The following is a 27,105-nucleotide window of genomic DNA, read 5'->3' on the forward strand; positions in this document are numbered from 1 at the left end:
GGCCCTGAAAATATAGGTTTCCAGGACGGCTGGAGTCAGAAAATCTGACTCGCTGTTTATCCTGTATGCACCCAACAAGCTGGGTACTCCTGCTTCTAAGCAGACTATTGCTCGTTGGATTTGTAGTACAATTCAGCTTGCACATTCTGTGGCAGGCCTGCCACAGCCAAAATCTGTAAAAGCCCATTCCACAAGGAAAGTGGGCTCATCTTGGGCGGCTGCCCGAGGGGTCTCGGCTTTACAACTTTGCCGAGCAGCTACTTGGTCAGGGGCAAACACGTTTGCTAAATTCTACAAATTTGATACCCTGGCTGAGGAGGACCTGGAGTTCTCTCATTCGGTGCTGCAGAGTCATCCGCACTCTCCCGTCCGTTTGGGAGCTTTGGTATAATCCCCATGGTCCTTTCGGAGTCCCCAGCATCCACTAGGACGTTAGAGAAAATAAGAATTTACTTACCGATAATTCTATTTCTCATAGTCCGTAGTGGATGCTGGGCGCCCATCCCAAGTGCGGATTGTCTGCATTACTTGTACATAGTTATTGTTACAAAAATCGGGTTATTGTTGTTGTGAGCCATCTTTTCAGAGGCTCCTTCTGTTATCATGCTGTTAACTGGGTTCAGATCACAAGTTGTATGGTGTGATTGGTGTGGCTGGTAAGAGTCTTACCCGGGATTCAAAATCCTTCCTTATTGTGTACGCTCGTCCGGGCACAGTATCCTAACTGAGGCTTGGAGGAGGGTCATGGGGGGAGGAGCCAGTGCACACCAGGTAGTCCTGATGCTTTTTACTTTTGTGCCCAGTCTCCTGCGGAGCCGCTATTCCCCATGGTCCTTTCGGAGTCCCCAGCATCCACTACGGACTATGAGAAATAGAATTATCGGTAAGTAAATTCTTATTTTTTATACATTGGATACTGTATGGAATACATTATTAATATTTAAAACTTTAGATGGTCTATAGTATGGGCTGTATCAAACAAATTATATAAAGAAGTGGTCAGGAAAAGGTTAAACAAACTTTAAAAGGTTAAACAAACTATAAATAAGTACACAACTATAGTAGAACCATTACTGCACTTTCTAAGCACACTTTCTCCCACCGCATGGAAAGCTCCTGTCTCTTCTTCCTGGTAGCTACTCTCTAGTCCAGAGCACTGATTGAGGACTCAGATCCTCACATAGCGCAAACTTGGTAAAATAAGATGCTACCACTGGGCATGTGCAGCAGCTCTGCTCTGTTCCATAACCTGCATGATGTGGCAGCAGCTCTAGTAATCATATTATACTGTATACTATTGCTATTATTGTCATAATTTGAGAAACTTGCAGAGAGGAGGGGGGTTTCCAGGCAACCAGACCCCCCCCCCCCCCCCTGCGTTTGCCTATGCACTGTGCCACATTTTTGGCATGTCCTATCAGCAAAAATGTGTCAGAACATGCTGAGATATGTAGTTTCACCGCAGGAGTGACACACGGTGCCTATACTTGTTGTAAAGGGTCATACGGGGGTAAATTTACTAAGATGGGAGTTCTATTTAAGATGGGATGTTGCTCATAACAACCAATCAGATTCTGCTTCTCATTTATCTAGCACCTTCCAGAAGATAATACCTGGAATCTGATTGGTTGCTATGGGCAACATCCCATCTTAAATAGTACTCCCATCTTAGTAAATTTACCCCACAGTCGTAGTCCTTCTTAGCACAGAGGTGCTCCATAAATTTGCAATCTCCTCCTTGCTACAAACCTGCTTTATTTCCGGGATGCAGTATCCAGTTCCAGTTTTGTAACTCTCCATAATGAGACTTTGGCACCTTTATGTACTTTAATCTTTCAGTCTTCCAAACATTAATTTCTGTTTTTTCCCTGGCCATGTTTTTTCTTCATACAAATGAATACAGCAAAACACTAATTAACTGAGAAGATGTGGCGCTACAGTAACCTGCATTTGCCACAGTAATTTTCGTTTTAATTCTGCATTTTGCATACAAAATGTAGCATAGCATTTCGTATACAGATACAGCCGTGGTCTCACACACAATATAGGCATGATGCATATCATTTTAATCAGCATAAGCTGCTTATGCATCCTATTCGCATCACTTTGTGAATAAGACGCTTTTTAATTGAAAAAAGTTGTACGTGAAGACGCTCTGCGCTACCGAGCCACGTCATGGCATGACTAGAAGGGCTATTTAACGTGCAGGGAGGCTAGATGTTAGTGGACACATCTGTATAAGGCGAACAGTAAAAGTTACATTTTAAATAATGTGTACTATGAACCACATAAGACAATCTTTCTCTCTCTGCGTGTACGTAATAACTCCAAGTAGTTCTGTATATTATGCTACTGAAAAGGATGGGGTTTTTTGGACTTGTACCAACAGTTAGTAATTGGACGGGATTGATGGTAGCATTCAGGAAAAAACAAGAGACTTCAATTTAGGTCTTATGGAAAATCTTGGAAGTTGGGAGAAGGATTCTAGCTCTGTATAGTCCTCAGAGATAAAATAAATGTTGTGGTTCTTTGGGTTTTATTTTTTATTCCCGTTGCGGAACTCAGAAAATAAAAGTGAGAGAACCAGTAGTGTACACTGTGTGAATTATATAGTTATATTTGTTGTATATGGGGCCCAGAGCTGATGGGAGCCCTCCTTCCCTATCACAGTTACATGTGTTATATACAAGGGCTTAGCTACCATAGGTGCAGGGAGTGCAGCTGTTATGGGGCCCGGAGCTGAGAGGGGCCACCTTCCCTGTCACAGTTACATGTGTTATAAACATTTTTCAGTATTGGGTGGTACATAGGGGCCCTTACATACCTTTGCCTTAGGGCCTACAAAATATCTAGTTATGCCCCTGGATCTGCTCATTGTAGTGTGATCTAAAATGAACTGGACTGCATTATAATGTTACATAACATGACTTGGAGCACTGTAATGTGGCACAATATGAATTATAGGCACTATAGTGTACCATAATAGTAAGTGGGTGCACTGTACTGTGGCATAATATAAACTGGGGGCACTTTAATGTCGTAATATGAACTGGGGACTCTGTATGTCATAATGTGAATTGGGGGTACTGTGTTACATACATTAAGAATTGGCAGCCCTACTATGTGTCGTAATATGAACTAGAGCACTACTAAGGTTCATAAAATAAACTAGTACACTACTATGGGGAATACATTAACTAAGGCACTACTATGAACTAGAAAATGAATTACTTTCCTACTCTGAAGCTACATAGACATGGTGCGATATTCTGTGCGATATGGACTATATAGTCCATATTGCACCGAAATATAGTGCAAAGCGCACCATGTGTATAAGCTTGCCATGCCGATGCATGGTCCCACGGGATCTGCAACGCAAGAAAATCTAGTGTATGCAGGCGGGGACGATACTGACTACATGCCTCCAGGCACAATATAGTCCGTATCGGCCAAAAGCCTGTATCGCCCTGTGTGTATGCAGCTTGAGTCTGGGCTCACATTTTACTCAGGAGAGATTTGCAACATGTTACCATTGTTGCTCATTTTCACTAACCATAGATCTGTATGTATATACAGTATATACACACTAGCGTTTGCCTGCGGCTTCGCACGCGTGGATGTCTATTGAACTAATTAAACAAATTTATCTTTTGAACAAGGACAGTAGTGCCATCTAATATTGCTATGTATGTTTTATATTGTACACATTCATCACAAAATTTCCCTTCAGGGATTAACAAAAACAGATGCTTGGGGCGACTAATGCATGAGCAAGCCAGGTAAAGCTGCCTATAGGAGATGCACCTGGACCTGAGGTCTGCGCCTGCTGCCCTGAGTGTTTGCCCCTGCGACTTGTTGATCATCACAGCGAAACAGAAGCTTACAGAAAACTACAGGCACTTGAATGGAAAAGGAAAATTGTTGGAGATAAGGGGTATACGTGGTATAATCGCAGTCTCACCTGCACCACAGCCCATTATAATCCATTGCATAAATTGGGCTGAGTTGTGCCACAGAAGCATGATCTGAACACCAACTTTCAGTGCGCAGAGTGTAAAGCGTCTGGTTGTTCCGCTTCCTGATGTCACACCAAGATCATACATACCTCAGTTTCTTTCTAGGTCACTAAGCTGTACAGTAGTGAAAACTCGATCCAAATTCATCCAGTAGTTTTTGCATGATGCCGAATCGAGCAGACAGACAGACAGACAGACAGACAGACAAAAATTCTGATTGTTTTTTTTCCGTCTCCATAGTTCTTGAACAGTCCTTAGAGGTATATTTCTCAAAACGAAAATAAAAAATTGCTATGTACAGACACAAGCCATACAGTTTTATTATATGTATGGCTATACAACCAAAAAAAATATGTTTTCAATATTTTTTGAATTGTCGCTATGTGGTCTTTTAGGTTATTTGTTTTATACTAAATAACAGTGGAAGAGTTGGCAGCTTCACCTTGAGAGCTGTGAAAGATATTCGCTTATGAACAAACTTGGATGGCGGGCACTCTCCTTCCCCAATAATCATGCCATGTTGTACATTACATGTTATCATAATACATAGCCCCAAAGTACAGCACTCAGTGCTCTATCTCCATATCGAATGAAAAGGCTAGCCACATAAAGTGATATAGCAATGTTTTGGAATTTTTTTGGGCTGTCATGTGCTACCTGAAGACGGAAAATTAAGCCTGAAATGTTGCTATATCAATTTTTGTGACTAGCCTTTTTGGGTATTTATATACAGCATGATTCATACAGCCTGCACCCATGTAATAACTTCAGTGCGGGTAGACATACAGTACAGTACAAAACTATAAGGAAAGTTTTGTTCCACTACCAATATAGAAAATACTGTATAAACTGGGAGCAGCACGGTAATGTGGTATAACTGGAGACACTGCATAATTGGAATTGTGGTTACTGTGTTTCATAGTGTGTACTGCAAGTCCTACAATGTGACATAATGTGAACTTGGACACTACTATGGGACATAAAATAGGGCACTACTATGGGACATAAAATAGGGCACTACAATGGGACATAAAATAGGGCACTACTATGGGACATAAAATAGGGCACTACTATGGGACATAAAATTATCAACTGCTGTGGAAAGGTGTTTCTAGCAACATTGAAACAGGAGCCCATTCAACATGTTGTTATGGGGCCCACAAAGTTCTGGCTATGCCCCTGATCATGGCTGAAGCAATTCTCGGCAGTCCCAGCAAACAAAATCAGAGAATAGTGGACTGTGGACCAATGGGTACCCAATATGCCTGGGTATAATATGCACTCACCTTGAGATGAATGCTATGCAAGCGTTGGACATTTATCTATAAACCCTGATGTCCATTGGTGTCTGATTAAATAGTTTCTTGGAAATAATGACCAGTGATTAGGAAAAAACTATGCAAATTTCCGGTGTTTAGGGATAAAAGAGAATGTAGTTGTTAAATGGCCAAAGACTGAATAGTTTAAATGAATGACAGAAGCATCTAATGATATAATCTAAAAATATAATTATTATTTGTGGCAGTTTAGTCCTAGAATAAAAATGTACTTGGATAAAATAAGCTATCTAAAGATTTGAAAACATAGGGAAAAAATACTTCTCTTTTTGTGCCGTATATACTTTTTCGGTTGTTCTACTGCATTTCCAAATGTACTAAGCCCTGGATGCCAGGGCTCCGATGCCTATGAGCTCCTTTCTGCATTTCTAGCTGAGAGTGATCCGATTGGATCCCACTCCCAGCACCCCCTGCAGCTGCCGCATCCTTCTGCACATACGCAAACTCCCGGGGCATAAACCTGGAAGTCCAGTGGCCGCGCTGATCGCAAAGGACAGTTCTGATTGGGAGAACTGTCCTTTGCGATACTAATCGCATATATTAGTATGATTATTATTGCTTAGTATGGATGCGATGTGTGGCGTGCTATGCCGTGTAAGGTTGGTACATCCTCTGCTTAATGTTCTGGTATTGCATTTCTCAGACGAGTGGTCTACTTTTTCAGACTAGTATATATTTTATTAAGTTTCTGTCAATGTTTATGTTGATTAATATAAAGGATGAGACAGACAACATATAATGCTTCTCACCATTTCCTCTGTCTTTCCAGGATGCAATAGGTGATGTCCATATCAAGGGGATGATGTATGAATGGATAGAGGAGGACATGGGTAAGTCCAGCTGAAATCATTATGTATATAGTGCTCGTTAGATAGAATGTCAGAGAGTCAGCACTATATACAGTAGATAGGTGCACCTGCATGTGATTACCAAGAGAGTATCTATGAAAGTGACTACTTTTTAAGTGAGGTCTCGCATTCAGCACATTTCCTGCGTGACATTAGTCCCAATCGCAGTGCAGCGGAGGCCTAGACTGGATCTAGTGTTACCTAGAATTAATAGCAGGATGATTATAAGACGCCTTTAAAGCCAAGAAACACTAGACCTAATAGCGTTTGTATACAGCAGAAATCCATTAGACCAGTCCTACACTATTGGGTTTCAAAATAAAGTAAAATGTTATTTAAACGTAATTTGAAAAATGTATTAATTTAATTATTTATGTTTAATGTAAAAACAAAGTTAAAAAAATTAGAAGCTTGGAGATAAGTAAAAAACATCATGTGACATGGATGTGTAGAATCCTCAAGTGTTAAAAAAGGCAAAATTTTATTTTTCTTCCACTAGGGGAGTCTCAGCAACCATGTTTAGAGCCCCCTACATAGAAATGTAATTTATCTTACCTAGAAGATGCAAGCAGACAGGTCAAGGCCTGATTACTATCTAAACGTGGAGGACCATTTATTAATGTATACCATACCTCCCAACTGTCCCGATTTTCGCAGTGTCCCGCGGTGGGGGGGCAGTTGGGAGGCTCTGTCTCTCGCTGCCCTGCTTAGCAGAGCAGCGGTGAATAGATGCTGTGCGCATGTGCACATCGTCTAATCACTGGAGTCAGAAGGAGAGGGGGCAAGCCAGCGGCCTGTAATAAGCGGCCTGTAATAAGTGGCCTGTAATAAGCTGGCACTGTATAATGCAGTGCCAGCTTATTACACCAACCAAGCCCCACACATTTCACTAGGCCTTGACTGACAGGCTATAGGCCTTATAACTATGAGCAGCTCAGTTACTTAACCAGTGGAGTGGTTTTATTAAAGATAAAGCAGTTACAACTGTACTCACTGTTATACACACTGATAGAGCAGAGCTTGAGTGGAGCGGAGTGTCATTTAGTACACTAGCCAGTGATGCTGGAACAGCAGTTATATTGCAGGTATTTGCAGGTCTCACTGGAGCTAAGTGGAAGACTACTGTCTCTCACAGTGGCACTCACACAGTCTTAATATGGCTCTGCAAACAGGCATAGCTATAGGTGGGTGCAGGGCGTACCATTGCTATGGGGCCCATAGGCCTGAAAGGATCACCTCTGGGGCCTAACTCCCGGGTCAAAAAATTGTCCACCAGTTTCCCATAATTGCCCGGTAAACACTGTGTGGCATAATGTGAACTGAGGGTAATGCGTGACATGTGTACTGGAGGCAGTAAAATCAAATGTGGCATATTGTTGACTAGGGGCACTTCAATGTAACATAATATGAACTGGAGGCACTGTGTGGTATAATGTGAACTAGGGCACTACAATGGCATATAAAGTGAACTACTGTGGAGAGAGATGTCACTCTAGAATGTTGCTATTGGGCCCACAATGGTCTGGCTACGCCCCTGCTCTTTATAGCGAAAATAAAACATATCAGGGAGATCAAAACTGCCGCATGCCCAAAGCCTGTGAAAACTGGGGCAAGACAAATCACAACCTAACTCCAACCCTGTTATAGTGATGAGCTACAGTATGTTACTGTCCTGAGTCTGTACTAAAGGACCAGCAGAGCCACAAGAAGAAACGCTGCATGGAAACCTTTGTGACTCCGTCAAAGGAAGGTGGTTAGCAAATATGATTGAGCAGGTGGTAGTGCATAAGCGCAGCTGAATATGCTGGCACTATATATGTTTCTGTTAATGAATAAACCTACAGATTTTTTCTTCATCTCCATCTGAACTAAACGGAATCTCCAATCAAAATCATTTTAAATATTTTATTTTTATATGTTAGATTTATAGCCACATAGTGTATTACTAACAGAATACTTGAAGCCAGAGCCCAACAGAAGGATTTTGTTTAATTCAGATGTCATTATATTTTCTCATACGTCCTAGAGGATGCTGGGGTCCACTTCAGTACCATGGGGTATAGACGGTTCCGCAGGAGCCATGGGCACTTTAAGACTTTTCAAGGGTGTGAACTGGCTCCTCCCTCTATGCCCCTCCTCCAGACCTCAGTTTAGAAAATGTGCCCAGGCAGACTGGATGCACTCCAGGGGAGCTCTACTGAGTTTCTCTGAAAGACTTGTGTTAGGTTTTTTATTTTCAAGGAGGACTGCTGGCAACAGTCTCCCTGCTTCGTGGGACTTAGGGGGCAGAAGTAGAAACCAACTTCCTGTATAGTTTCATGGCTCTGCTTCTGGCTGACAGGACACCATTAGCTCCTAAAGGGTACTGAACGCTAGCTGCGGCTATGTGCTCACTCCCACAGCCCGCCGTCACCCCCCTTACAGAGCCAGAAGTCAGAAGACAGGTGAGTGTGAGAAGAAAAGAATCTTCAGTCATCGGGATGGCTAACAGGTACAGCGCAGCGGGCGGGAACGCTGCATGCCATGCTACACACACACACACAGGCACTGCAGGGTGCCCCCCCCCGGCGCCCTGGGCTGCATGAAACCTACTAAACTGGGACTAATAAAGGGCATAAGATGCCGAGGCACAGCCCTACCCCCGCCAGTTTAAATATCAGTATCTAAGAATCTGAGGGGAAACGCGCCATTATGAGGGCGGGGCTTCCTCCTTAGTCAGCCAGCACACTGCTCAGTGACATTTTCTCTCCTTCCAGGCTGCAGAGAAGAACGCTGGTCCTCCTCCACTGCTGAACCAAGTAACAGGGTGAAAAACAGGGGGGACACAGTGAATTTTGGTGCTATATATTGTGTGATAATATCATTTTCTGCTGCGGGGTACACTGGGCTCCACAAGGATAGACATTGGGATGTAAAGTAGGATCTTGATCCGAGGCACCAACAGGCTCAAAGCTTTGACTGTTCCCAGAATGCAAAGCGCCGCCTACTCTATAACCCCGCCTCCCTGCACAGGAGCTCAGTTTTGTAGTTGGTGCTGCAGTAAGCAGGCACATAACAGAGGGGCTGCTCCAGGCAACCCTAAGAAGAGCTTTTTTTGAAGAAAAAAGTGAAGACTTCAAGGGCAGCAGCAGTGTGTAAATGTCAGAAGACATTCACTGCTGCAGCTCCAGCTCTCCCCAGCGGCGCTGTACACTCCCGAGCCCTGGTTGCCGGGTACCTACAGCAGGAGGCTCCGGTTTTCTTCACGTCAGGCACACACGACAGGGGCTCTCCGGGATCGCGTGGCCGCGCTTCGAGAGGTGGTGAGTGGGTCCCGCTTGCGGGACCCGGTCTTTATCGCGATCCGGCGCAGTCAGTGGGAGGCGGGTCGCGTGCGCTGGCGGTGGACACTGTGGCAGTACAGGCGATCCCACTAGATCACCAGGGCATGGGTGCAGGTCAGGTTTTCTCTCTAAACCATTTTCAGTAGCCCACAGTACCCGGTGGTTTTGCCAGCAGGGGGATAAGGCTTAGACCTGAAGCCCCTCCCCCAGCCCCAGGGCGCCATTTCCCGCAAATGTTCCCACCCTGGAGCTGCATATCTGTCTCTCCCTCACTCCCAGTCAGTGTCTGCGGCGCCATTATCCCTCAGCTCACTGTTCCTGGGAATGCTTGGGCAAATCCTCCTGTGTAAAGCCGCCTGGTTGTCAGTGTTGTGACTTTACATGACACTTAAGTATTCTACCTGCCTTTTTAGACAGTGCTAGTTAAGAAAGAGTGCATTTAGTCAGGGGTTTCTAGTACAATTACCCTGTGATATACATCCAGTTCTTACTGTGCAGTGTTATATCTATTGACTATATAGCTATATATATAAGCTGGTCCAGTGCAGTATTATTGTTAGTAATAACCTCTGCATTGTACAAACTGTGACTATCTGTGTGTGCATTAGATAGCTGAGTGATGTCCATTTCGTGTCTTTCACTCAACTTGCTATCCCTATATTCTATAACCTGAGGGGGCTTGGTGCGTCAGGTTTTATATTGATTTAGGATTTTCACAAAGATATACTTTAATACGTATTTTTCTCTGTGATTTAGTCACCATATCTCTCCTTTATCTCTGCTAGTGCTGACTACACTGCGCAGGGGTTTGGGTAAGAGGTATTGTGCTGCTGCCAATTGTACTGTGTTACCTGATACTGCAAGTTATATCGTGTCTGCTTCTGAGGGTAACGGTTCTGGGGCTGAACACACTGCCGGTGTTGCTGAAGCCACAGATCCCTATGAGGAGAATATAGCAGCTGTGGGCTCTGGTTCTGGGGGCTCCTTGCCCCCCAGTGGGACTGTGGCAACGGAGGTACATAATGACCCACCATGGGCCGCTTTTTCCACGCTTCTACATACGCTAGTTAATAAACTAACACCCCCTATGGGACCCCCAATGCCGGTACAACCGTATGTGGTCCCTGCAGCTAACCCGCCATGGGCAGACGATTTATCTGCTCAATTGAAGAAGTTGAACCAGTCCCTGACTACTAAAAAGTCTGACCATCGCTCGCCTAAGTCCAAGGGGTCCTCTAAGCGAGCGCTTGTCTCCTCACAATCCACTGCTGTCACTGACACCTCGTCTGATGAAGACGGCACTTACACTGACTCCACAGGTTCTGACTCAGATACTGCTGATGGGGAGGGTAGTTCACATGTGGATGTTCCTGATCTTTTGGAGGCTATTAAGTTTATTCTACAGATTACGGATGATCCCGAGCCATCCATCCCTCCTAAGAAACCAGATAGGTTCAAGCGTCAGAAGGTGGTTAAACAAGTTTTACCTCACTCTGATCACCTAGTGCAGGGGTGGGGAACCTCCGGCCCGCGGGCCGTATACGGCCCGCGAAGCCGTTTGGTCCGGCCCACCAGCTTGTGTCAGTGAGACACGCTGCCGCTCAGTCCGGCGGCAGCGTGTCTCAGCTGTCAGAACAGGGAGGAGAGCGCGGCTGTCGACTGGGAGCGGCGGCGTGTAGTACTTCAAACCAGCCGCCGGTCCGTGAGCCAATCAGAGCTCGCGGACCGGCAGCCAATCAGGAGCCGCGGCTGCCGGCCCGCGAGCTCTGATTGGCTCTCGAACCGGCGGCTGGTTTCAAGTCCTACACGCCGCCGCCCAACATATCCGCGCTCTCCTCCGTGTCCCGCCGAAAGGAGCACGGTAAGAAGCACGGAGGGGAGAGGGGAGGGGGGAGGGCATCTGTATACCTGGCACTGTGGGGACATCTGTATACCTGGCACTGTGAGGGGCATCTGTATACCTGGCACTCTGGGGGCATCTGTATACCTGGCACTGTGGGGGCATCTGTATACCTGGCACTGTGGGGACATCTGTATACCTGGCACTGTGAGGGGCATTTGTATACCTGGCACTGTGGGGGCATCTGTATACCTGGCACTGTGGGGGCATTTGTATACCTGGCACTGTGGGGGCATCTATATACCTGGCACTGTGGGGGGCATTTGTATACCTGGCACTGTGGGGGGCATTTGTATACCTGGCACTGTGGGGGCATCTGTATAACTGGCACTGTGAGGGGCATTTGTATACCTGGCACTGTGAGGGGCATTTGTATACCTGGCACTGGGGGGGCATCTGTATACCTTGCACTGTGGGGACATCTGTATACATGGCACTGTGAGGGGCATTTGTATACCTGGCACTGTGGGGGCATCTGTATACCGGGCACTGTGGGGGGCATTTGTATACCTGGCACTGTGGGGGGCATTTGTATACCTGGCACTGTGGGGGCATCTGTATAACTGGCACTGTGAAGGGGATTTGTATACCTGGCACTGTGAGAAGCATTTGTATACCTGGCACTGTGGGAGCATCTGTATACCTGGCACTGTGGGGGCATCTGTATACCTGGCACTGTGGGGACATCTGTATACATGGCACTGTGAGGGGCATTTGTATACCTGGCACTGTGGGGGCATCTGTATAACTGGCACTGTGAGGGGCATTTGTATACCTGGCACTGTGAGGGGCATTTGTATACCTGGCACTGTGGGGGCATCTCTATACCTGGCACTGTGGGGGCATCTGTATACCTGGCACTGTGGGGACATCTGTATACCTGGCACTGTGAGGGGCATTTGTATACCTGGCACTGTGGGGGCATTTGTATACCTGGCACTGTGGGGGCAATTGTGGATCTGGCACCGCACTATTAGGGGCATATGTGTATCACGTCCCATTTTAACTGGCCACACCCAACTGGCCACACCTCTAAGGGGCAGACCTACTGGGGGGCAGGGTAATTTTTTAAGTTGAGAATTTTTGTATGGCCCCCGAAGGATTTTATAAATATCCAAATGGCCCTTGGTAGAAAAAAGGTTCCCCACCCCTGACCTAGTGGATATACGTCAGGAACCCTGGGAAAACCCGGGTACAAAGTTTGTGCCTCAAAAGAAGATGTTGGCTCGCTATCCCCTCGCACCAGAGCTGTCTAAAAATTGGGAAACGCCTCCTCCAGTAGACTCACATGTGGCTAGGATGGTGGTTTCCTCAGCTGTACCTGTCACTACCGTCACGTCTCTAAAAGAGCCTACGGATAAACATCTGGAGGGTTGTCTTAAAGCGATTTACACCCTCACGGGTGCTGCACAAAGGCCCACTATTGCAGCAACATGGGCTGCAGAGGCTATTGAAGCATGGGCCCTGGAGTTAGAAGCTGAAATCTCTTCTGACCATGCTAGACAATGCTTGTCATATATTGTCACAGCTTCTCGCTCTATTAAAGAGGCGGCTTCTGATGCCGGTATCCTAGCAGCCAAGGCCTCTACTACGTCAGTCCTGGCTCGCCGGATATTGTGGCTGAGATCCTGGTCTGTGGATCTGGACTCTAGAAAAACCCTGGAGGTACTCCCTTTCAAGGGAGATATTCTGTTTGGGGAGGACTTAAATAAGATAGTGGCTGACTTGGCTACTGCTTGTCTGCCAAGTACCGCTCCTTCTTTGTCGAAGGCTAAAGGTACTTCCTTTCGCCCCTTTCGTCCTTCAGGTAAAGCAAAAGGTCAGGCGTACAACAAGCAGGCCCGCACTTCCAAACCTGGTAAGCCAAAGCCACAAAGAGCTTGGGCGGCCCGTCAGCCAGCTTCCAAGGCCGATAAGCCTGCCGCATGACGGGGCGGGCCTCCCCCTGGGGGATCCCAGGGTGGGGGGCCGGCTTCTAGGGTATACCCAGGAATGGTTAAGACCACTTCAGATGCCTGGGTACGGGAAATCGTGACTCGAGGTTATGCCATAGCCTTCAAAAACCGACCCCCTCATAGATTTTGACAGACAGACGTCCCGTTGGACCAGACAAAGGCAAACACACTGCATTCGGTGGTACAGACCCTCCTGGATACAGGAGTCGTAGTACAGGTGCCTCTTGCTCAGAGGGGCCGGGGGTACTATTCTACGCTGTTTCTGGTCCCGAAACCGAATGGGTCCTCCCGGCCCATTCTCAACCTCAAGGCATTGAACAGGTTTGTGAAAGTTTCCAAGTTCCGTATGGAAACCCTTCACTCTATAGTTCTGGCCTTGGAACCTGGGGACTACATGGTCTCCCTGGACATACAGGATGCTTACCTGCATATTCCTATAGCAGCGTCACATCAGCATTACCTGAGGTTTGCTATTGGAAACCTCCATTACCAGTTTCGGGCGTTACCTTTTGGTTTAACAACGGCTCCGCGAGTCTTCACCAAAGTAATGGCGATGATGACAGTGGTACTCCACCATCAAGGGGTCAGGATACTGCCGTATCTGGACGACTTGTTAATCCTGGCAAATTCCCCAGAACTTCTCCTACGTCATCTAGATATGATGGTCCAGTTTCTACAAGCCCACGGGTGGCTCATCAACTGGAAGAAATCCTCCGTGATACCTGCTCAGAGCATGGTGCATCTGGGAGCGCTATTGGACACTCACAACCAGAGGTTGTTCTTGTGTCAGGAGAAAGTCCTGAAACTTCAGGACAGGATTCGTTGCTTCCTTTCTCATCCGCAAGTGTCGATACATTCGATGATGCAGGTGCTGGGCCTCATGGTATCAGCATTCGACATGGTGGAGTATGCTCAATTCCATTCTCGCCCCCTCCAGAGGCTGATTCTAGCCAAGCGGGACGGCCTGCCTCACCGGATCAGGTCTCAAATGATCTCATTGACTCCGGAGGTCTGTCGGTCGCTGCTCTGGTGGCTCCAGGACCAACAATTGTGCAGGGGCCGTCCCTTCTGGATATCCGACTGGATCAAGTCATCATCCTGGTACCCTTGTCACAGCAAGGAGAAGGGTTTTATTCAAGCCTCTTCGTAGTTCCGAAGCCGGACGGCTCGGTCAGACCAATTTTAAACCTGAAGAATCTAAATCTCTACCTGAAAAGGTTCAAGTTCAAGATGGAATCTCTGAGAGCAGTGATTTCCAGTCTGGAGGAAGGGGACGTCATGGTGTCAGTAGACATAAAAGATGCTTACTTGCATGTTCCCATTTATCCTCCTCACCAAGCTTATCTGAGATTCGCAGTACAGGATTGCCATTACCAGTTCCAGTTCCAGACGTTGCCGTTCGGACTCTCCACGGCACCAAGGGTATTCACCAAGGTGATGGCAGAAATGATGGTCCTCCGACAGCAAGGAGTCAATATAATTCCTTACCTGGACGATCTCCTGATAAAAGCGAGATCCAGGGAAAAGTTGGTGCAGAACATTGCACTCTCCCTGTCAGTACTCCAAAAACACGGTTGGATCGTAAATTTTCCTAAGTCGCAGTTGGAACCGACGACAAGATTGTCTTTATGGGGATGATACTGAATACAGAAGTACAGAGGGTTTTTCTCCCAGTGGAAAAGGCTCTGGAAATCCAGAGAATTGTCAAAAATTTTTGAAACCAATAAGAGTGTCGATACATCAATGCATTCGGTTGTTGGGAAAGATGGTAGCGGCCTACGAGGCCATACAGTTTGGCCGATTCCATGCCAGAGTATTCCAGTGGGACCTGTTGGACAAATGGTCCGGATCCACCTACACATGCACCAGACGATAATCCTGTCCTCCAAAGCCAGAATTTCGCTCCTGTGGTGGCTGCACAGTTCTCACCTCCTACAGGGACGCAGGTTCGGGTTCAGGACTGGGTCCTAGTAACCATGGATGCAAGTCTCCGAGGCTGGGGAGCAGTCACGCAGGGAAAAAGCTTCCAAGGAAAATGGTCAAGTCAGGAAACCTGTCTTCACATAAACGTTCTAGAATTGAGAGCCATTCACAACGGCCTTCTACAAGCGGGACATTTTCTTCAAGATCAACCCGTACAGATCCAGTTGGACAATGTAACAGCAGTCGCGTACATAGACCGTCAGGGCGGAATGAAAAGCAGAGCGTCAATGGCAGAGGTGACAAAGATCCTCCTCTGGGCAGAAAGGCATGCAAGAGCTCTGTCAGCAATTTTCATTCCGGGAGTGGACAACTGGGAAGCAGACTTCCTCAGCAGACACGATCTCCATCCAGGAGAGTGGGGCCTCCACCAAGAAGTCTTTGCATATGTGACAAGTCTTTGGGGAGTTCCTCAAGTAGACATGATGGCATCTCGTCTCAACAGGAAGCTTCAGAGATATTGTTCCAGGTCGAGAGACCCTCAAACAATAGCAGTGGATGCTCTAGTTACCCAGTGGGTGTTTCAGTCGGTGTATGTCTTCCCTCCACTTCCACTAATACCAAAAGTTCTCAATGTCATCATCAGAAGAACAAGGGTTCGAGCGATCCTCATTGTCCCAGAATGGCCAAGGAGGGCTTGGTATCCAGATCTTCAGGAGTTGCTAATAGAAGATCCTCAGCCTCTTCCTCTTCGCAAGGACCTGCTGCAGCAGGGGCCGTGCGTGTATGAAGACTTACCATGGCTACGTTTGACGGCATGGCTGTTGAGCGCCGGATCCTAGCCCGAAAGGTTATTCCCAAAGAAGTCATCCCCACTCTTATTCAGGCCAGGAAAGGAGTAACGTCTAAACATTACCACCATATTTGGAGGAAATATGTGTCTTGGTGTGAATCCAAGAAGACTCCTACGGAAGAGTTTCAGTTGGGACGTTTTCTCCATTTTCTACAGGCAGGTGTGGATGCAGGCCTAAGATTGGGTTCAATCAAGGTCCAGATTTCGGCCTTATCAGTTTTCTTTCAGAAACAATTGGCCTCCCTTCCAGAAGTTCAGACCTACGTGAAAGGGGTGCTGCACGTCCAACCTCCATTTGTGCCTCCGGTGGCACCATGGGACCTTAATGTGGTGTTGCAGTTTCTTCAATCTAATTGGTTTGAACCTCTACAGGAGATAGAATTGAAGTTTCTCACTTGGAAAGTGGTGATGCTTTTGGCCTTGGCATCCGCAAGGCGGGTGTCTGAGTTGGGGGCCTTGTCTCACAAGAGCCCTTACCTGATCTTCCATGAAGATAGGGCAGAGTTGAGAACTCGACAACAATTTCTTCCGAAGGTGGTTTCGTCTTTCCATATAAACCAACCTATTGTGGTGCCAGTGGCTACTGACACCTTCACTGCGTCAAAGTCTCTTGATGTGGTTAGAGCTTTGAAAATTTATGTCGCAAGAACAGCTCGGATAAGGAAAACAGAAGCTCTGTTTGTCCTGTATGCTCCCAATAAGATTGGGGGTCCTACTTCTAAGCAGACTATTGCGCACTGGATCAGAGGGACGATCCAGCGCGCTCATTCCACGGCAGGATTGCCGATACCGAAGTCGGTAAATGCCCACTCTTCTAGAAAGGTGGGTTCATCCTGGGCGGCTGCCCGGGGGGTCTCGGCGCTACAACTTTGCAGAGCAGCTACTTGGTCAGGGGCAAACACGTTTGCAAAGTTTTACAAGTTTGACACCTTGGCCGATGAGGACCTCAAGTTCGGTCAATCGGTGCTGCAGGGTCATCCGCACTCTCCCGTCCTTACTGGAGCTTTGGTATAACCCCATGGTACTGAAGTGGACCCCAGCATCCTCTAGGACGTATGAGAAAATAGGATTTTAATACCTACCGGTAAATCCTTTTCTCCTAGTCTGTAGAGGATGCTGGGCACCCGACCCAGTGCGTACTTTACCTGCAGTTGTTAGTTGTTGTTACATGAGTGTTGTGTTATGATTATTTTCAGCATGTTGCTGCAATTGTTCATGCCCGTTGGCGTGTGTTAAGCTGAATGCCATGTTGTGCGGCATGGTTGAGGTGTGAGCTGGTATGAATCTCACCTTTAGTTTAAAAGTAAATCTTTTCCTCTAAATGTCCGTCTCCCTGGGCACAGTTCCTATACTGAGGTCTGGAGGAGGGGCATAGAGGGAGGAGCCAATTCACACCCTTGAAAAGTCTTAAAGTGCACATGGCTCCTGCAGAACCGTCTATACCCCATGGTACTGAAGTGGACCCAGCATCCTCTACGGACTAGGAGAAAAGGTTTTACCAGTAGGTATTAAAATCCTATTATCTGTTTAACAGTGGTGTTTGAGTTGTAATATTATTACTGGTCAATACCAGTTGTGCAGGAGTTAGGAACAGTGTCCTATTCAGTTGCCTAAAAGATATTCAAAATTCTATTGTCATGAAATATACCTGTCTATACAGTACAATAGAGCTACCCATCCAGGGTATGGGTCCCAGAATTATATGGTTCCACTGCTGTTATATATTCAATACATACTGTTGGGAATCTTGTTTTTTTGGGGGGTTATTTTTTTTTCTGGATTCCAGGTCATTAGTTGGTCCATTAAAATACGCAGCCAGGATTTTGTAATATTTTGGCAGTTTGAAATGATTCAAATGCTACATGTTATTGTAGCGATGCCCACGCTGTGCCGTTGAAACAGGCTGTGAATGCTGATAACGATACAACATCAATTCAGCTTCATATATTTTGCCTTTCACTCCTTTCACGGGACTATGGGGCAGATGTATTAAGCCTGGAGAAGGCATAAAGAAGTGATAAGAGCAAGGTGATAACGCACCAGCCAATCAGCTCATAACTCTTAATTTACACATTGGAGCTGATTGGCTGGTGCGTTATCACCTTGCATTTATCACTGCTCTATCACTTCTTTATGCTTTCTCCAGGCTTAATACATCTGCCCCATGTGATGTAAGGTTACAGTACAAACCCCATATTTCATGTTATGTAACATCAGGGAGAAATAACAAGACAGTGTTATAATTTACTTGTTCTTAATAATTCAAAATCAGTAAATGGTACCATTTTGCTTCAGATTGCTCAGGCCACAGGAATAACCACTCCCGGTGAACGTACAGTTAAAAAGTTGCTGATGATTTGACCTCCAGCTCAGTGAATGAATTATTTAGACACTTATGTGTTCCTGCTGTTCAGTGGTTGTGTAATAGGTTTACATATATTTATTCAAACAATACTGTATCTTATACATCAGGTCCAGACTCTTGAAAACCTGACGCTTATGATTTTACACATACACATACACACCTTATGATTTTACACATACACATACACGGGTGTCGTACGGTATGCCGGCGCTCGGGCTCCCGGCGCCCAGCATACCGGCGCCGTGAGCCCGACCGCCGGCATACCGACAGCGTGGCGAGCGCAAAGGAGCCCCTTGCGGGCTCGCTGCGCACGCCACGCTGCGGGCACGGTGGCGCGCTATGCGCGCCACACTATTTTATTCTCCCTCCAGGGGGGTCGTGGACCCCCACGAGGGAGAATAGTTGTCGGTATGCCGGGTGTCGGGATTCCGGCGCCGGTATACTGTGCGCCGGGATGCCGACATTCGGCATACAGAAGACCACCCCACATACACACCTTATGATTTTACACATACACATACACACCTTATGATTTTCTTCTTCTGCACCAGCTGGTTAGCGTGGTGCCACACGTTGTTTTAGCTGTAAAGCACTCAGTTGATCCAGGGGTAATAAAAGTGAACAGAGTTACCCCCCTTTGCTGTCAGTTGAGAGCAGTTACGCTATTAAGAAACTCCATGCTCAGATAGCTGAGTGGCCAGCTCCCATAGAGGCTTGGGTAATCATACAGTAAGAGGGTGCATGGCCTGAGCCTCTTTATAAATCATTTTAGTAAATACATGATAATGTTCCACCAATGCACTGTAGAAAATACACCATAGTCCTGTGCTGTGTAGTGTAGCATATGTATAATTGGATGTGACAGATGCCAGAACACCGACAGCCAACGTCCTGAAGGTAAGTATCGGGGTACCGGTTAGGGTTAGAGCCTGGGAGGGTTAGGGTTAAGCACTGAGGGAGGGGGGGGGGGTTAGGGCTTGGTAGTAAGGGGGGTGGTTATCCTTACCCAACACCCCCGAGGGTTAGTCGTAGCCACCACCCCCTGAGGGCTAGCCATATCCATGGAGGGGTAGGGTAGGGGAGTGTTAAGATTCTTACCCCGTCCACTGTTGGTCATGTGACCGCCAGCATAATGACCGCTGGTATTACATACTGAAGTCGCATAATTCAAGTGCAGAGTCTGGAACCTGATCCCTAGAGTAGGAGTTGGGGGCCCCCAGGCAGTGGGGCCCACCAAGGGTTTTTCCTTGTGACTCTGTGGGCCAGTCTGACCCTGAGTACCAGTAGTCACATCAGATGGTTTACGTTATTTCAACTATAAAACAGTAAGAATACAGTGTTATATACAAAATGTGTGGCAATAATAGCATGTGTGCAATTACTCCTTTCCTCTCATTTCAGAGCACTACATTCTGCACGGTGAGGAAGTCTATGCGGTTTTGAAGAGACTTGTAAATAACAATAAGAAACTATTCCTTATCACCAACAGCCCCTTCACGTTTGTGTAAGCATTGTGTCATGCACCAGGCTTCTACAGAACATGCTTACAGTTGCTATATTGAACTAGACTAATACAGAACATTGGGGCAGATGTATTAATCTGGAGAAAGCATAAGGAAGTGATAAACCAGTGATATGGGCAAGGTGATAAGGCACCAGCCAATCATATCCTAACTGTTAATTTACATATTGGAGCTGATTGGCTGGTGGCTTTATCACCTTGCACATAGCACTGGTTTATCACTTCCTTATGCCTTCTCCAGGTTAATACATCTGCCCCATTGCATCATAAATGTCGCCTGCGATATTCCTAAATGACACCAAGTCCAGAGTTTAGCACAGAACAACTTTAGATTAGATCAGCAGCATGTGCGGGGTTTTAATCAAAACCTGTAAACCTAGGAATAACTACAGCTGTTATACAGGCACTCACCCACATATATACATACACAGCCACACCTATACATACACAGACATCCCCATATGCAAACATTCAGCCCCATATACTCACACACAGCCACATATACACATTCTCATATACATACACAGCCCCATATGCAGACACACACACGCCCTCACCATCCTAAACACTGCAGCCAGCGCTGACGCTCCTCACCTAATGCAGATAAGAAATGAAGAAAGCAACTCTTAAGGAGCCTTCTGACTCCTAAACAGTACGAGCCGCTTCATGGAAGATGCGCGGGGGGTTCAGATGCCCACTGGCAGCGTCCTTAGATGCTTAAATACTGCTTGCTGCGTCTTGAGACACACCAAGGAAGCTTTCATGGGCCATATGGAAGGTGCAGATTATCCATCTAAATAAGATCTCTTATGTGAATGATTCTGCATCTCTATATGCAGCCACTGTCAGTCACACACCTGAAACACTCCCATAATACTACCATGAAACCGTCCATCTCTGTGGGTCCGCTTAGCCATCTCCTTGTCACTTCCCAGAAACACCCAATACAATTTCTAAACATTCTTGTGACTGTACGTCTACTGTGAGCCTTAATCACAACTGCAGCTCTATGTGCGCTGACTCTGGAAACATCCGGACTCTGCTAGATCTTGTATGTCTTCCATGCTCACTCTCTTATTTTTGATGGATCGTATGCTGAGTAATGTATCATAAGGGAGTAATGTTTGTTGGGGGAGAGCATCGGTCTTATTTTCTAATGAGCTTATCCAGCTCACTGCACATTCCCATGAGGTGAGTGCTTGGCCGCTCTCTATGAAATCTTCTATGGAAACATTAGGAAAAGGCTATCCTATATAGAGGACATTTGACCAGGGGCTTCATCTCTCTATAGCGACCTCTCAAGTTAAACCTGGACAGACTGCTTGACTAGGTAAGCTCAAAGCCTGGTTAAGGGTCCTTGTTTAGGAAAAGGCTAGTATATGCTTTTCTAAATAGACCTCTACAGTGGTTCAGATCTCTCTATAGTGACCTATCAAGTTATACTTGGACATACTGTCTGGCTCGGTAAGCTTAAACTAAGCCTGGTTAAGGGTCCTTGTTTAGGAAAAGGCTAGTATATGCTTTTCTAAATAGACCTCTACAGTGATTCAGATTGTGGAGGATCATACTTGGAATGCTCCAAAGAAGAGGTTGAAAGGCAGAGGAATCTGGTTTTGGGAATTCTTTGTGCTGTGACGAGGATTCCACTAGACCAGTGGTTCTCCAACTCAGGACCCCACCCAGTTTGTTTTCCCGGTCACTTATGGATTTTTGAAATGTAACTGTTGGTCATACACCTGAGCCCAGCTAGGAGACCTGGAAAACATATACTGTGTGGGGTCCTGAGGAACAAGTGTGAGCCTACAGTATGTTCATGTCCCTCTGAATAAAGGCACTTGTGTGGGATTTAAAGGGTAAGGGGGGCAGGCACAGCATTGCTGCTCATACAGTACTTCTGCCAAATACTGCTAATAATAGCCTCTATAAAGTATATAGATAAGTAATTAAATTAATTTCTGCAGTGGGGTACACTGTGTTCCACAGGGAATACATTGAGGTGTAGAGATGGATCTTGATCCAGAGGCACCAACAGGCTAAAGCTTTAGACTGTCCCAGAATGCATTGCGGGGCCTCCTCTATAACCCCGCCTCCATTCACTATGAGATTAGTTTTAGAGTTGGTGTCTGCATGAAGCAGGTCACTTAACAGGGGGGCTGCGCTAGGTAGCCCTGAAAAAGCTTTTCAGAAGACTTCTAGGGCTGCAGCACTTCATATGTCAGTGTGACATACTGTGCTGTGGCTCCATCACCTCCCCAGCGGGGTCGCATTTTCCCGCTGGCTCTGTTCCCGGGTACTTGCGGCGGAGACGCTTCAGCTCTAGGCACGCGTGGCTGCTACAGAAGGAAGGAGGTAAGAGGGTCCCCCCGGCGGGACCCGCCATTAAATCACGTTCCGATCGCAGTCTAGGGAGACAGATTGTGACGCTGGTGTGGACACTGTCACTGAGCAGGGACCCCACTATATCCACCAGGGCATAGGAGTGCAGGTTGGAAATATACTATTATCCATTTTAATAAGACTCCATAGTACCAGGTGGTGAAGTCCAGCATAGGGGAGCCGGCGCTTGACCTGTAGCCTCTCCCCCGGCCCAGGGCGCCATCTACTGCTAGTGTTCCCGCCCTGGGGCTGCCTCACACTCTCCCTCACTCCCTGACTGAGACGCTGGGCGCCATTTTCTAAAATAAATGCGACTGGTCTCCGGGACTGTAGGGCAAGGTCTCCTTTGTAATCCCGCCTGTACATCAGCGCCGTGGTTTTACAAACACTTAAGTATTCTACATGTCGATATTTAGACAGCGTTAGTTAAGAACTAGTGTACATGTGACAGAATATATTGTACGAGTATTCTGATATATACATCCGGTCTCAGACCACGCATTGTATATATATATATATATATATATATATATACACAGGGAAAGGTACGGCACTCCTAAAGCTCTATTTGTATAATGCCGGTGCCTCCGTGAAACCGAAGTAATATATATATATGTGTTCATATAATAATCCATTGCAATTTTATTGTCATGAAAATAATTATCTGATTGCAAATGTGACTGTGTGCCTGTATCTGCTATGTGATTTCACTGCGGTGTATTCCAGATATATCTATCACTGTATACTGTACCCTAGGGGACTAGGTGCGTATGGGTAAATATATAGGTGGTCATTCCGAGTTGATCGCTAGCTGCCGTTGTTCGCAGCGCAGCGATCAGGCAAAAAATCTGCACTTCTGCGCATGCGTATGATGCGCACTGCACACGCGCGACGTACTTTCACAAAAGCCGATGTAGTTTCACACAAGGTCGAGCGACGCTTTTCAGTCGCACTGCTGATCACTGAGTGATTGGCAGGATGTGGCTTAACAAAAAGATAAAGGAACTTATGGGCAAGAAAAGGCGAGCATTTAAAAAATACAAATCTGACGGGGAAACTGAGTAATTTCACCACTATAAGGACTGTAACAAAATATGCAAAAAGGAAATAAGAGCGGCTAAAGTAGAAACTGAAAAACTAGTAGCAAAGGAAAGCAAAGCGAATCCCAAAAAATTCTTTAAATACATTAATAGCAAGAGATTAAAGAAGGAGAGTATAGGCCCTTTAAAAGACAAGTTGGGAGTCTTAAGCAAAAATTATAATGACATAACAGACACACTAAATGAGTTTTTTTCAACAGTATTTACTAGAGAGGACCCAATTCAGGGACTAACACATAATCTCAATAATGAGAATATCCCACTGATAGGTACTTATTTAAGCGAGGAGGTAGTCTGTGACCAATTAAAACATTTAAAGATGAATAAGTCACTGGGTACCGATGGAATTCACCCAAGGGTTCTAATGGAGCTTCACTCTGAACTTGCAAAACCGCTATTTTTGATCTTTAAGGATTCAGTAATATCAGGTATGGTACCCAAAGACTGGCGTATAGTGGAAGTAGTGCCTATATTCAAAAAGGGAAGTAAAGCTGAACCAGGTAATTATAGACCAGATAGTCTTACATCTATAGTGGGGAAAGCATTGGAAGGTATTCTAAGAGATAGTATTCAGAAGTTCCTTGAAGTCAATAAGGTCATTAAAGGGAATCAACATGGATTTGTGAAGGACAGCTCCTGTCAAACCAACTTACTTGGCCTTTATGGAAACAGTAGGTGCAAACTTACATCAGGGTAAAGAGGTGGATGTAATCTTTTTAGACTTTGCGAAAGCTTTCGACACTGTACTGCACATGAGATTTATCTACAAGCTACAAGAAATAGGGCTAGAAAGCACAATATGCACATGGATCAAATATTGGTTAGATAATAGGGAGCAGCGCGTTGTGGTTAATGGATCTTTTTCAAATTGGACTGAAGTGCTAAGTGGTGTGCCACAAGGCTCAGTATTAGGACCGCTATTGTTCAATATTTTCATTAATGATCTAACAGAAGGTCTAGAGAGCATGGTGTCAATTTTTGCAGATGATACCAAATTGTGTAAAGTTATAAATACGGAGGGAGATGCTGAGTCGCTTCAGAACGACTTAGTTAAATTAGAAGCATGGGCAGCGAAATGGAGAATGCGCTTCAATACAGACAAGTGTGAGGTAATGCACTGTGGTAACAAGAACAAAAATAACACCTACATACTAAATGGGGTAAAATTAGGGGATTCTGTACTGGAAAAGGACTTAGGTGTCCTCATAGATAGCAAACTAAGCAGTAGTACCCAAAGTAGGATTGCAGCAAAGAAGGCTAATAAGATATTAGCATGCATAAAATTGGGAATTGATGCTAGGGACGAGAGTGTTATACTCCGTTGTATAAATCACTAGTGAGGCCACACCTTGAATACTGTGTACAATTCTGGGCACCATACTACAAAAAGGATATCCTGGAGCTAGAAAAGGTTCAGAGGCGGGCGACCAAACTAATTAAGGGCATGGAGACGCTGGAATACGAGGAAAGGCTTGCAAGGCTAGGCATGTTTACATTGGAAAAGAGGAGACTTAAGAGGGGACATGATCAACATCTACAAATATATAAGGGGACAATACACAGATCTTGCGCAGGACCTGTTTTTGGATAGATCAACACAGAGAACTTGTGGACACTCGCCCAGGTTAGAGGAGAGGAGATTCCGCACAATACGGCGTAAAGGCTTTTTCACGGTAAGGACGATACGTGTTTGGAATTCCCTGTCTGAGGGAGTTGTAATGGCGGACTCAGACAACACCTTTAAGAATGGGTTAGATAAATTCCTAATGGATAAGGATAACCAGGGTTATGGTGCATAGTCACGCACTATAGTTATTATAAAAAAGAGGGATAAAACGTAATGGCAGACATCAGCATCAGTCAAAATTTTATACCAAACAATCCTGCATAGGAGACCACAAATAGGTTGAACTCGATGGACAATTGTCTTTTTTTCAACCTTAGATACTATGTCACTATGTATGTAGGAATGGGGCGTTTCTGGGAGGCAACTGACCATTTTCAGGTAGTGTGCTGAAAAACGCAGGCGTGTCAGTTACAAACGTAGGCGTGCCAGGGGAAACGGGGGGAGTGGCTGGCCGAACGCAGGGCGTGTTTGTGACGTCAAAACAGGAACTAAATAGTCTGAAGTGATCGCAAGGTAGGAGTAGGTCTGCAGCTACTCAGAATCTGCTTGAAAAAAAATTTCCGCCGTCCTGCGATCCTTTCGTTCGCACTTATGCTAAGCTAAGATTCACTCCCAGAGGGCGTCAGCTTAGCGTTCCACTGCTGCTAAAAGCAGCTAGCGAGCGATCAACTCGGAATGAGGGCCCTAGTGCGTCACAGTATTTACCTATTATGTGTATTCTACTGTGTACTCAGTCACATAATACCGGATTTATTCGCAGGTGGTGTGTACTGGGTACTCAGTCACATGCTAACGGATTTATTCGCAGGTATTGTACTCTTTATAGCTTCATAGCACTAAACCGCTCTCTGTTGCATTTGTGTATAATGTTTAACATGTAGGGCAGTAAATCTGTGGACGCTCCTGCAGAGCATGCGCAACGGATTTACCTGAGGGGGAAGTTTGTGTGATGGTCTGTGTACTGTGGGGGTCATCCCGAGTTGATCGCTAGCTGCTGTTGTTTGCAGCGCAGATATCAGGCTAAAAATCGGCATTTCTGCGCATGCGTATGCACCGCAATGCGCACGCACGACGTACGGGTACAAAGTCCTTTGTTGTTTTGCACAGGTTCTAGCGAAGCTTTCAGTCGCACGGCACAACGCAAGAAGATTGACAGGAAGGGGGCGTTTATGGGTGTCAACTGACTGTTTTCTGGGAGTGTTTGGAAAAACACAGGCATGCCAGGGAAAACGCAGGCGTGGCTGGACGAACGGTAGGCGGGTGTGTGACGTCAAAAGCCGTCCCACCAATGTTAGAAACAACGCACACGAAGAGTAAGTCCAGGGCTGGTCTTGTTCTGCACAAAATGTTTTTGCAGGTGCTCTGCTGCACAGGCGCTCGCACTTCTGCAAAGCGAAAATACACTCCCCGGTTGGTGGCGACAATGCGTTTGCATGGCTGCTAAAAACTTCTAGCGAGCGATCAACTCTGAATGACTCCCTATGTCTCATACATCTCCCAGTCAGTCCGCAGCTCCTGTAATCAATCAGGAGCCAACCTGGGCTGCGTTCTCAAACCTATTTGGTACTCTAGTTGAACGCTGTATACCCCCTGTAACATTACAGTCACTGATGTCCCCATGGGTACTCCGCTTTGGGCGGAAAAATTTTGCCTCACGGGTTGTAGTGCATGACTCATTCCTTGGTCAGGCAAAACCCTATTCCAGGTCAGTCTCGCTCTGGGTCATCTAAGCGGACTGCTTCCTCCTTCCTATCCAATAATCTCTCTGATATTTTACCTGAAGAGAGGGGGATCATGCTGTCTTGTCAGTCCCTATATTAAGTGTTTCTGACAAGGATTTTCCATTGCTAAATGACACCGCTGCCCTTGTGGTTACTGGGAAGCAAATCCTACAAATCACTGATGATAAGAGGATTCCCCTACTGTGGTTAAGCAAATTGATATGTTCACACGTCAGAGGGTA

General features: G+C 46.0%; 1 protein-coding gene across 1 annotated transcript in view; it reads left to right on the plus strand.

Annotated features, from left to right (window-relative positions):
* The window catches only part of NT5DC2 (5'-nucleotidase domain containing 2), a 180,479-nt gene that overhangs the window by 85,398 nt on the left and 67,976 nt on the right, over nucleotides 1–27,105 (plus strand). The window contains exons 7-8 of the mRNA XM_063940631.1: nucleotides 6,123–6,183; nucleotides 19,919–20,021. Coding sequence (XP_063796701.1) covers nucleotides 6,123–6,183; nucleotides 19,919–20,021 — 164 coding nt within the window. The remainder of the gene's footprint in view (nucleotides 1–6,122; nucleotides 6,184–19,918; nucleotides 20,022–27,105) is intronic.

The sequence above is a fragment of the Pseudophryne corroboree genome, chromosome 9 (assembly GCF_028390025.1).
Source record: "Pseudophryne corroboree isolate aPseCor3 chromosome 9, aPseCor3.hap2, whole genome shotgun sequence".
NCBI classification, from domain to species: Eukaryota; Metazoa; Chordata; class Amphibia; order Anura; family Myobatrachidae; genus Pseudophryne; species Pseudophryne corroboree.